Genomic DNA, 13,053 nt, shown 5'->3' on the forward strand with positions numbered 1-13,053 from the left:
CTACCATCTATGCTACTTATTCTCCATACCTTTTCCCGCTGTCTTTTCCTCCCACTCCCCTGTTGCTATCCCTCCATGTGATCTCTCTTTCTGTGGTTCTGTTCCTGTTCTCCTTGTTTCCTTGCCTTGGTCTAGTATTATGCCGCCTTGGGGGGCTGGCTTCAAGGGACAAGGTAGAGGCGAAATGTACTTGATCCAGTAAACTGCTGTCCACGTTGGTTCTTTAACTTGCTCTGAGCTTAAGAGATTCACACAAGCCAAGCAAAGCAGGAGGGGGTGCAGAGGAGAAGCCGTGCCTGGGCCCTGGCCAGCTCTGTCTGCAGCGGCTCCTCACAGATCAGACCTGCTGCATTTCCTAGGACGGGACTGGGTTTCTCTCCAAGGCCTTCGGCGGGTTCTCACGCTTGTCAGTTAAACTATCCTCCTTCGGGGATTACCGCCCCCTCCCGCCCCACCTTCATTTCAGGAAGGAAATAGTTAAAACAAGACTCCAGCCCTTCAGGGCCTGGGAGGGGGCGGTGGCAGCTTGTGCTTTATAGTGGTTGCCTCTAAAAAGGGCTGGAAGCTTAGGACATTCTTGCTGTCCTAGAGTGGAGGAGGTCTGGGAGATCTTGGAGGAGAAGGGGAGGTCGGGCAGGCGGGGGGGCGTGTGTTCCTCCGGAGTTTTCTTTTTCTCGCTAGCCCTTGCACGCGCACGCGCGCGCACAGAAGTCATCCCTGTGGACTGGCGATTGTGGACTGGAGGTGGAGAGGCTCCATCCCAGCTGGTGGCCGGAGGCTGGCTGCCTGGGAGACCTCCCCACCGAAGCGGTTCCCAGGAAGTTTTGCAAAGTAGATGCAACAGTGCAGCCGGGGCCGCCGCCGTGCAGGAGCCCGGGACCCACGCCACCCACGCTACCCACTCTCGCCGGCTCCGCTTCCTCTGGTCCAGGCGCCGTGCGCGGACCAGGCAACCGTCTGCGCCCGCCTAGCTCCACGGTGGGTGCAACTCTTTCCTCTCGGGGCTGGGCAGGGCTGGGGGAAAAGCTTCCTGAGCTCCTTGGCTGGGAGGAGAAGGAGCCGGCATCGTTTTTGCCCGGCGCCCTGCGCGCAACCCTCCACCCAAGGGCTGGCACCCACCTGCCCAGGGGCGCGTGGCGGCCCGGGCGCCTTCCTAGAAGGGGTGCACTCGAGAAACGCCTGGGCTTTGGGGTCTGTTTGAAAGCCCCTCAGCCTCCCCAGGCGGGATTCGGATTTTCAGTTAAAGAATATATACAGTTCTCCCTGGGTATCTCTTTTCCCCAGGCATGCAAGAACTTGGTGGAACTTCACGCCCCTGTCCCAGGCTCCAGAACCTACTTGTGAAGTGTGTCCCGCAGCCTTCCTTACTCACTTGCTTCTCCTCCCTGCACACCCGCGGTTACCAAGGGTAGCCATGGGCAATCGGTGTCAGGGACACATCTTTTGGAAAACCCCCAGTGCAGCTGGTTTGGAAACCTGCTTGTGGGTGTCTGGGCGTTTGGTTCTTTGCTGTCCTTTGAAGGGCACTTGTTGCCTTTCACGTGCAGAAAACTAGGGCTGTTTCTAGATTATCAGCTTCTGTTTACACCATCCGAATGGCGCTCCCCGATAGAGCTGGCAGCTGAGGGGGTTGGGTAGGAGGCAGACTGAAGTCAGACTTTGTCAGTAAGGGGAGTTGCTGATTTATTACCCAGCAAAAAAACCCTACAGAAAACTTGCAAAGAGTGCCTAGTTTTTTTGTTTCTCCTTTTGTAGATGCTTACAGCTTCCTCTGTCCCTCTCCCATGCCTTCTGTTTTAAGTGCTAAGAAACACCTCAACAATCGTTTCAGGTAAACTAAGTGCTCTGAATTCAGGCCATTTGGGTAAAGCCAGAATTTCCAAATTATTGTACTAATTACAGGTAAGCATCGATCTTAGGAATCAGAGATGTTAAATGGTTAAAGTGTAATCATTAGGTTCATTCCTCTTCCTTAATAATGGCTTTTGAACTTCAGCAAATTCTTATACGCCACATAGAAAAAATGCTGAATCTATAAACCATGTCCTGGAGGTCCGAACCTGAGATGCTTTTTCTCTAGAGCCGTGACTGATTATCCCAAGCACAGCATGACTTCGACCCGTGGAAATGAGCTACAGGCTCGTCCTGGGAGGAACATGCATTTGAAGAGGCTTCTTTTGTGGGGGTTTGTGTTTTTCACCCAGTGTATGGTATTCACATGCCTTTGCCAGGTACCCCTTACCTCTGCAGCCTAACCTCTGTAGAGAGCTGTGATGAGCATCTCTGTAGAGATGTCATCAGAAATGATCTCCGTGGTGGTGTCCTTGTTGGCGGGGGAAGGAACACGGCTTTAATGATCACTAGCTCACATTTTGTTAAGAACCCACAGCCTTGGCCTTCTTAGCTCCTGCCGTAATCAGCTGACCGAGCGACCCAACGATCCAGTGCTCAAAGACTAAGGTTGTTCATTTCATGGGTGGCAGGATACCCCCATGGCCAGGTTAGTTCACCAGATAGCCTTCCAACAGACTCTAAAGGGCAAAGAGACATTCCATTTCTGGAAGAAGCCTTCCCTCTCTTAGTTGTAAGACAGCTATTGCTGAGGTTTCCATTCCGATTGGGAAACTGGGAGGCTTTAGTCACTAAACAGCACAAGATCCACTGAAGTGTTTTCCCTGTCCCATCTCTGATCTGGGGAGGAGGGTGCCGGTGTGCTGTGTGCTGTGTTCTCGGAGTCCTGGTCCCCACCGCCGAATGGAGGTAGTGTCAATATTCGGTCAGATTTCACTCCAAACTATAAGAAGCTAGAAAAAAACTGCAAACTACTTACAAGTCCAAGTAGATCTGATATTTACATAGTTGCCCCTAGCTTAGAAAATTGATGTTTTTATCATTTATTTTTACAAGATCAGGCTGAGTCAAGTCCTATAAGCGAAGTAAAGTGAGGTATTGTATCTTTCATGCTGCACCCTGGCCATAAAAACTTGACTAAACTCCCTAGAGACTCGGTCTCCTCATGAGTGAAATGGGGATAGTGCCCCTGCTGACCTACGGTTGTCAAGCTCAAGTCAGGGGGCAGATATATGCATAACAGAATGTATTACTGCTATAAATAAAATGTTATTATTTCCGGTTCCTAGGGAAAGTCTCAGGAGAAGGCCCAAGTATGCAGTGTTTGTACCTTACAGTTACTTTAGACCTACTATACAAGCTGAATAAGTCTTATTTCATCCACATATTGACTACAGCTAAGCTTCATTGATAACTATCAAAGATAACTCAAAATTCCTAAAAGCGGTATCATATTTCATCCACATATTGAGTAAACCTAAGCTTTATTGACAACTGGCAAAGATCACTGTCCAAGTCCCTAAAACTGGTTAATGCCAACCATGAATAGATTGAGAAAAGACACAATTTTAAAAAATTCCATTATATGTCATAGACACACACATCACTGCATAAATGAGCTTACTTTATTTAAAGATTTATAAAAACTCACAAAAAAAGAAAACATAAAACTACTTCAATGGGAGGTGCCGCCAACCCCACCCATTTTCCCAACATCTCGTCTCTAAGGGTTAAAGTGGAAACCTAGACTTCCTGGGCAAGAAGGACCACTTGCTCTCTGCCAGTGACGAAAACAAGCGAACCAACACACAAACGGAAGCTTCATTAAAACATTTCAGGCGCTAAGGAAAGCATGAGAATGAGAGACAGTGTAGTCTAGTGGTTAAGAGCTGAGGCTCGAAGTTGGATTGACTTGCCCCAGAATCCCAGCACCGCTGCCCAGAACCTGCGCCTTTGACAGGCATCCTGACGTTGCTGAGCCTCTGTTTCCCAGTCTTTATAATGGACCTGTGTCTGCTTCACAGGCCGTGGTCTAGATCAGATGGCATCGTGCGTGTGCAGTGCTCATCACCGTGACAAAGCACAGGTCTGCTAGAAAACCAAATGGCGTGCCTGGCCTGGGAAGGTCCATTAGTCCCAGTTTCACTCATTGGCAGATAATTATGATAATAATTTATCATATGGAAATGGAATGGAAAAGCCAGAAACTACTGTCAGAATATGTAGGTCATACAGATAAATCATCAAGGTGTTCAATAAAATAAATATTTTGTCTTTATCTGTTATGTCACGTTTAATTAAGACTAAAATTGTGAGCCCTGGCTGGTGTGGCTCAGTGGATTGAGCACCGGCCTGCAAACCAAAGGGTCGCCAGTTGGATCCCCAGTCAGGGCACTTGCCTGGGTTGCAGGCCAGGTCCCCAGTAGGGGGCGTGCAAGAGGCAACCACACACTGATGTTTCTCTTTCTCCTTCCCTTCCCCCTCTCTAAAAATAAATAAATAAAATCTTTAAAAAAACACAACTAAAATTGTTACGTGTATTGATGGTGTTAACCAGAGTTCTGATAGTAAACTAACAGTTTGTGACACTTCGCATGGCTAACTATGTTGCATTTTATCCCCATGTTCATAATTTACCATGTGTAAAACAGCACACGTTTTGGAATATTGGGTTCTTAATTATAGAATTGGTCATTTTATGCTTTAACACTATGTAAATTACTCAGCATAGAATGCCTTTTCTCTTCCACTAATAAAATTTATCCCAATGCTCAAAGATTTTTTAATTCACATTCTTATCAGCCTAGGTATAATGAATAGAAAACAGTAGGATACTTCTAAATCTACTACTAAAACAAAAACCTGACACGTCCTCATGCATTTTATAACCTAGATAATAAGTACAGCAGTGGGCAGAGATGAGAGATGAGAGAGATGGACAGACAACTTGCCCTCACAGAGCTTTGGTCCCTTCGGGTTTGCTCTGCTTTGGGGTAAGCTGACACAGATACAGAAGTAGATACACAAAATTTCACCAACTTTGATAAGTGTTTCTAAATGCATGCTCATATGGCAGCTGTCACAGCACAATCTAACAAAATTGTTTCAAATAAAGTTAAAGAAAACTAAGTGGAACTAGAGCCATCTCACAGAAGAAAACCAAACGAACTCTTGGCCGACCCAATATCTTACCGTTACCCAATAGCAATGCATAATCATTGACTACCATCTTACTGGTAGCTGAATTCTGTAACCAAATTATTTTTTCTCCCACTTTTTAGGTGGAAAAAAAGTGAGTGTGTGAAAGCAGCACAATAAGAGGCATTTCCTCAGATTTGCATCAAGATGGAAACGTTTTGCTTCAGGGTGTCCTTTTGGGTGGCGCTGGTTGGATGTGTGATTAGCGGTCATTCTGAGAGCTACAATGCAAATCTGAGCACTCATGCGGAAGATGTTACCACTTTTCACGGGACAGAGCTCAGCTTCCCGGTGACCACGCATCGACCCTCCAAGCTGGCCCTACCCAGCAATGGCTCGATGCCCAACTACTGCCCACAGCAGACAAAGATTACTTCAGCTTTCAAGTACATTACCACCGTGATATCTTGTACTATTTTCATCGTGGGAATGGTGGGGAATGCAACTCTGCTCAGGATCATTTACCAGAACAAGTGTATGAGGAATGGCCCCAACGCGCTGATAGCCAGCCTCGCCCTCGGAGACCTTATCTATGTGGTCATTGATCTCCCCATCAATGTATTTAAGGTAGGAAGTCACCACAACTATTATTTGCAAGTTTGAACCTGTGCTCTGATTCTACAGTAAGAGAGTTGCCACAGACTCTTCTGACCTGAATTTTATAATCTATTTCTTCCTGAGAGCAGTTTCTGCAATCTTACAGCTAGTGGCATTTTAAATTTTTATTATTCGTTAAATGTTACACTTCTTTTCTAACTTAATTGTTAACCAAGTAGTATTTTGGGAATGACTCTTCAAAGGTGTCTTTCATGCATGGGATTCTCATGCCATCCCTGAGCTTGCTGAGTAGCTGGGCAATCCCGGGGAGATCACTTGCTTTTTCTGAGACTCAATTTTCAGAGAGAGACCTATTGGGCCCCAAAAGTACTTAAAATAAATGCATTCAGTTGCATTTACCTTTCTAACGTGATGCTGTTCAGAAGCCCGATATCCACAGTGTGGCTTGAAAGGAAAAGCGCCTATTTCACTCCGGCGGCCTAGATTCGTGGGTGGAGCCACAGCACATGCAGGCTTTCCCTGGCGCCTGGGCGCCTGAGAGATAGCGGGCCCACGTGACTGTGGGCCGGGGTGGGCCTCAGTGAGCAGAATCACCGAAACCATTCACAGCAGGCATCCGCACACGGTTGCCGCCTCTGCTGCTCCAGTTTACATTTAGAGAGTGCCCACTGTGTGTCGTCCCCCCCACCAAGCCGAGCAATAGGGTCCAAAAAGGCAAATTAAACAAAGTTAGTGCCTGAGTGAGAGAGGGAGATAACTTATTCACTGTTGCTGTGGTCTCCTTGTTTCCAGGGCTATTTAGCACCAAAACGAACTGCAGCCAGAAGGAATTGGGGGAGTCCATATTTGGTCTTGTGATCGTGAGGGGAAATTGCTGCAAGAATTCAAATGAACCAAAATTCAAATAAAACTGTGATCCATGCCAGATACTACAGCATGTCTTCATTCTAAGCCCAGGAAAAGCACTTTCCTCAGCCTTGAGTTCTTCTTCTATTTACTATCCATGCAAATGAAACTATTCTGCACAATCCTATTTTGAAATAGGACTTTAAATGGCAAGTGTTGTCAATTGAAGGCATAGCTTTTAAGGAGAACAGTAGCCTTTTGGTTTCCAACAGATACACTTAAACAGTGGCAAATTATCCTAGAGTACCAGAAAAATCAGTGGTCAGACAGTAAAGATGTAAGCAATGGTCACAATTTTCAAAACTACAAATAAAAAAAAACATTGCAAATTATCCAGCGCACTATAAAATTGAGGAAATTAGACAAGTGATTTTTTAAAAAATCACATACCATCTCTTTCCACAGACTAGCATGAATACATGTTTTCTACTTGAAATTCAAATGGAATTACAGAACCAAACAATGAGGCAAAATGAAAATGTGTAATTAATTTAAAATGTTTAACATATGCTACGGAATTTTATTTTTTTCCTTTAAAAGGTAATTTTCTCTTTATGAAGTATTATGTGTATTCAACACCTGACTTTCTCATGACTTCTTTAATAATAGATTTGAAAATGTTGTTATGACTCACTCAAAATTTGACTTCTCAGCAGTCACTGTGTGGGGGGTTAAAAAGTGATTATTCGTGCTTTGACACCAGTTAACCAACCCATCATGGCTCACAAGAGTAATTAACCATCTTTGAATTAATGATCCCCATTGGAACATATGCAAAGCAGCTTCTGGGAGGGTGACCTGCGTGTCACTTTTAGGTGCCACCTGCCAATTACAGAAGCAAACTTCATTTCTACTGCACAGCAACATTTTTAAGTCAGATCATCTGGAGTCTCTCCAAATTTGTTGCAAATCCCAAAAGAAAAAAACCTTTATTTTAAAAAAAACTTTATTTTAAATCCATATAGTAATAGATAAAAAAAATAACACATTGTTATTTGACTATATGGTTCTTACCTCTTGGAAATCCAATGCAGTCAGACTTCTGTATCCACAGGTCCTGCCTAGGCAAATTCAACTGACTACAAATAGAAAATATTCTGAAAAAAGCTATGTCGTTGCTGACATGACTGTGTGTTTTGGTGTGCAGTAGTCATGTCTGTACTGAACATGTACAGGCTTCTTCTTCTTCTTGTCATTATTCCCTGGGACACAATATGGCAGAATGGCTACCTGCCTGCATTTACATTGTGCTAGGTGTTATGAGTGACCTAGATGTGACTTAAAATGCACAGAAAGATGTGCCTAGGTTATATGCAAATACTGTGCCATTTTATATAAGGGACTTGAGCACCCAAAGATGTGATTATTTGCAGGGGTCCTAGAACCAATCCCCCACAGACATCGAGGGGTGACTGTACTGTAATGCCTACTGTAGTTTTAAATAATATGGACAGTGTGACTGTGGTATTGTTACATCACAGGTATACATCTGTGTAATTCCTGTTTTACTAAAACTTATGTAATGAATCATTTAACCAACATTACTTTTAGAAAGTAGGCCTTTTGGTTTCAACAAAAACTACTCTTTAGTTGTTTCTATCTTTTCCCAGAGGGAAAAGAGAAAAGCAATAGAGGGAGCTAAAAAGACACCCAGTACTTGGAGGCTACTTCTACTTCTCTCAGTCCTCTCCCCAGGTTAGCAGATGGTGCTGCTTCTCTGACTGCAGTCCAGGGTAGGCAAGAGAAACCCTTCCAAACACTGTGGGCACCAGGCCCTCACGCCTTTTCTCCACAGCTGCCTCCTTCTGTGAGACTCTGACGCTTTGGGGTCTCACATCCTGGACCTGTGATTCCTCTCCAACCATGTCGAACTACCTCTTTACTTCAGGGCAAAGTAGCAGCTGCCCACCTCATTTTACTAGTATGTTTAGGTATCCATGAAATGAAAGTAATGTGTAAACTTGGAGAACATGCTATTAAAAGGATAAATGGGGCTTCTTTGTCAACCCCCCTCCCATTAGAAGAATTAGCTTGAAAAAAGATGGAAGTATCTGCCATGCTCTCCAAAGAATGATGAGCTTTCAAACCACATAGGTCGTTGTGTTTAACAATTCTGTCAATTGCTTGTATACTCAGTTGTAAGGTCTCCAAGCAGAGAACCTTACATTCAGCCATAGCAGTGTCAGCATGAGTGGGAGGGGACAGTAGGAGGGCTGCATCTTTGGGCAAGATAGACCCGCTGACTGCACTGCAGTAACACTGCAAGTGATAAAGCGTTCCTTCTGTTCACATTTTCTTTCCCTTCTCTCACTTTGAAAGATACTGTATTGAAAGTGTTTCGTATGTGAATGCGACGTAAAACACAACGGACAAGCAAAGTCGTGGGGCTGTTTCCGGTCTGTCATTACCCCGTTCAGCTGCTGCAGGGCAGCTCTGGATGCTCTGTGGGCGTGGCAGAGGGGTCACTCCACACAGTTCCAAAAGTTTCCAAAAGATATCTATGTCTTCGGGGTTTCTTCCCTCTACTCTTGTATTGCACTTGGCTTCTATTTATTGAGTGTCCCTCTGCCCCAAAACACCCAGGAGCTCCCATGGTGAGCAGCCAAGGCCCTCCCCACTCTGGACATACTCCAACTACTTAACCACTGCCCAGGGTGCATGCTCAGCTCTTGGGGAACGCCATCACTGCCCCGAAGTACAGTGCTGCACCTTAAGCAACAGTCCCAGGGAGGCTGGATGCAGCCACGGAATTGCTGCTGCTGAGACATGTACAGATCCTGCACTGAGTCAGGTCTGTCGTTACATGTGCTGCATTGAGGAAAACAAATAACCCCCAAAATGGAAAGAAGCCCCTCTGACCCTTGCTTAAACTCACACATACTCAGACACATTACATTCAGTGGTGACAAAATCAGACACTCTGTGAGAAAATGCAAAGCAGAAGGAACCTAACAAAGCAAATGAATGCCAGTTACCTTCCTAGTTTTCAAGCATAAAAGGGCCTTGCAAATGGCGATATTGAGGAAAACCTGTTACTAAATTTATCAAAGAATCACTCTAATTTTTAATTGTTCAAAAAATAATATCTCTAATTTCAAGAGAAGACTGAAAAGAACAAGAGGGAGGAAGGGAAATGAGTTAGCAGCCCTTTTCAAATGCCCACACTTACAATCTAAACAGATGATGGAGTCAATTGGTCAAGAAATTACATTATCGGATATCCCGAATTTTCAAGAAATGCAAAAACTTAGCCATGGAAATTAATCTATATACAAAATATGTGCATTCATTACCAAGCAATTAAAGCACTGTATCTGTTTTTAGGGACCAAAAATAACCCCCAATTACTTAATGACAATATAGATTAGAAGTCTACAACTTAATAACTGTATCTTTAATGAATCATAAGATTTTGTTTATGCCATGGAGTGTCGTCCCCAGGGAGTTAGGTTATAATTTTGAATAGAGTGGAACCCTAGAAGTGATGTTTGTGCGTGGGTGGGCCAGAGCTGGGTACCACGTGCTTTCAGGACAACAGCTCCTCCATATGTGCATGCAGATACGGGGCCTAGTAAATAAAAACAGGCATGTGGGAAAGTACATGTGAGAGTAGAGTGAAGGAGATTAAATAATGGCCACGGGAAGAAGGGGGCGTTGAGTCTGATGACTTGACGTAGGACTCTCTGACGTGCGTAGCGGGCAGTTGGAACTGGCGACGTCAGAGATGACACTGTAGGTGAACCGTGTCTTCATTGAACAGGTGGGCTGCAGCAGATCTGGGGAAACAAGCTAAACAGCCAGTGAGAGTGTTCAGTCATGACTGTTGATTACTACTTGGGTCCACTCTAAGCAACCACCTCTTGTTGAGGACAACAACAATTGAACAAATCCAATTTCTGCATGAAATGATTGGGAATATTCTGCAGTGGAAAGTCAAGGCTCCCAGTATGTTGCCCTGGCAGATGGACACATGGGAAATATGAGGAATGCGGAAACCCCAGATGTTCATGCAGAGCAGTTATGCCACTAGGGCCCATCCTGTCAGGGCAGCCGTGCAAAAGTTGCTTCTCCACACCTCAAGGCGATTCACGTCTCAAACACAAATGCCACAACTTACATATTTTTATGCCTCAAACATAAGTTGTTCAATAAATGCTTATTGATAGGATTTGATTTGATTAGGGCCTTTGCTGTTAAAATGAACTCCTAATCGGATTTCTCTGAGACCTTCACATTAAAATAGCGATAATGATAATAGTGATTTCTGAGAGGGCTTCTTCATTTATGGACAAGGCACAGGATATCATCCGTGGGCTGCACATGCTATTCCCCCAAGTCGATCAAATTACCAATGAGTTGCATACGTGATACGGTATTGTCTAACCCTTTTACTCATCAAGCAGATAAACGGACCTTTCTCCTGTATCCCAGCAATAGTGCTGTACTCGTAACATCAGGCATAGAAACTGTAGCCCTGAATTTTAAGACAGGAAATGTGTCCCTTGACAAGGACCTCTGCCCCTTGTTGGGGCACCACCTGCCAGCTAGTTTTCCTTACGGGTAGCTCTGACCCTGCCCCCTTCCAGGGGCCGCTTCGCGATTTTCCCCTGCCTTTGTCCACTCCAGCTTCCCTGGTCCATCTGAGAAGACCAAGATGACCCTTCCACCTGATATATTTGTCCCTCATGCCTTCTCTGGCTTACTCCACTTTATTCTTCAGCTTACACACCCCTTTGTCTGGCAAGTATCCATGGCCCAGCCTGGGTTAGTGCCTTTCTCCTGTGCTGCCATGACGCCCTCTGTTAACCCTGTAATAGCATTTCACACACACTCTCTATTGTATTTGCCAATTCACTCGCCAGTCAGACCCACTAGACTGCAAGTTCCTTGAGGCAAGCTGCCACCATTCCCATTCATCATTGTATCCCCTGCGTCCAACACTGGCCCAGCTTTAAAAAGATTTGATGAATGAGTAAAATAAGAAAATGTACTATAGTCACCTCTATAAGAATGTTTTTCTCCCACATGATTCCGGATCTAAAGGCAGACTTGCTCTTTGAATTTATTAAATTGCTACTTTTTTCCTTCCCACCAGGAATGTCTCAGGGTCCATAGATGTGCAAGCAAAGCAGAGCAGTACATAATAGGATCGCTTTCCCCCTTTCCCTTTGTCTTCAGAGGTCAAGAGTTCGTGTCCTACGGTTCAGGCATTGTGTTATTTAATTTCCTGTCTCTCTGGTGCATATAACCAAAGGAGGGGTTCTTTCCAAGATTTCTGTGCAACATACATTCTTTGAGCATAGCTGCAATTTTGGTTGTGATTGCAATGTTAAACCTACAAATGATTTGGAATATCAAAATGAACATTCATATCACAAATGATTTCATTTGTTCTTTAAGGAATAGAAAAATAGGTTGATTTTCTGGCATTGCTAAGATGTCCACTGCAAAAGTTCGTTATGCTAACTTGGTGATTTAAGAATATATGTGCATATAAAACGACAGAGTGATAAATTTTTTACCCAATTTTCTGCTATAAGGAAGTTCCTGTCTGGAAAGGCTTCAGAACCCTCTCCGACTCTGCCTCCCCTCCGACTTCGTTTCCTGTGTCTGGGAACCTCACTGCTCTCTCTCGGGTTATGCTAAGTAATTATTCTCATGTGAGGTTCCCCTGCCAGCCCCCGCGTTTGGCTCGCAGCACAGCTATTATCATCTCCCATGGCGGATGGAGACCGTCCATAACTGCAGGATTGCTTCCCGTGGCTGGGGAGGCAGAGAGGGTTTTAGAGTTGCTCTCATTAGGAAGGTGTTGAGATGTAAAAAGCATCGCTCCCAATGATATTCCTCCATCAAAGAGTTTCGTTCTTGAAAGAGTTCGCTGTGTTCTAAATAGAACATAAAGTTTTACCTAGAGAAAGGAACTTCCACGTGCTAAACAGGGCGTGTGTGATGTTGCGCTGATTCCAGCATTTTCCTCAGTAAAGGCAGATGTCCTGGCTATTTTATGGTGAAATGTTCCTATAGGGTATTTATTTTGTGAGTTTCCAGGATGCAAGTGTTGTTTCTTCATTATTATGCAAAGTTAACGCAGTTCGTCTGAAGAGTGTGTGAACTAAAATGAAAGAGGATGGGGAATCAAGTTTACTGAGTCTCAAGCTGGTTCTAAGACCACAGCAGTTAAATAAGGAATGTTTTAAGAAATTCTGTCGAAGTAAATTTGATAGACTGCCAGAAATTCTACGACGGCCTTCTAGCTCTACCATATTCTCCTGGGAGTTAGAGTAACTGCTTCCTATAGCTACGACTTTATTTTTAACTAGGTCTAGTTTTTCTTGGAAAAACTTTATTTCATTATAAAAGTAGTACTTGAAATTAAATTCAATAATAGACCTGAATGTAGGTACCATTCAGTGTTAATTTTTGGTAGCCTTCTTTTTAAATTTAAACATCAAAAATTTTACAGAAGCACATACTAGAAAATATTTATTTAAATTTGGAAGGTTTGGCGTCCTCAGTGTTCCTGCACTGAGGAAGCCCAAG

The 13,053-nt window shown here is 44.2% G+C and overlaps 1 protein-coding gene across 3 annotated transcripts in view; it reads left to right on the forward strand.

Moving 5' to 3' along the window:
- The first annotated feature begins 556 nt into the window (after positions 1-556).
- The window catches only part of LOC114502638 (endothelin-1 receptor), a 51,302-nt gene continuing 38,805 nt past the window's right edge, over positions 557-13,053 (forward strand). Inside the window, exons 1-3 of one of the 3 annotated variants that reach the window (XM_036031867.1) lie at positions 557-978; positions 1,642-1,646; positions 5,137-5,616. In XM_036031867.1, coding sequence (XP_035887760.1) covers positions 5,197-5,616 — 420 coding nt within the window. In that variant the 5' untranslated portion in view covers positions 557-978; positions 1,642-1,646; positions 5,137-5,196. Of the gene's footprint in view, positions 979-1,641; positions 1,647-5,132; positions 5,617-13,053 lie in introns of all 3 variants that reach the window. The other 2 variants (XM_036031866.1, XM_028519715.2) reach the window with 2 other exon arrangements.

Source organism: Phyllostomus discolor, chromosome 8 (genome assembly GCF_004126475.2).
Source record: "Phyllostomus discolor isolate MPI-MPIP mPhyDis1 chromosome 8, mPhyDis1.pri.v3, whole genome shotgun sequence".
NCBI classification, from domain to species: Eukaryota; Metazoa; Chordata; class Mammalia; order Chiroptera; family Phyllostomidae; genus Phyllostomus; species Phyllostomus discolor.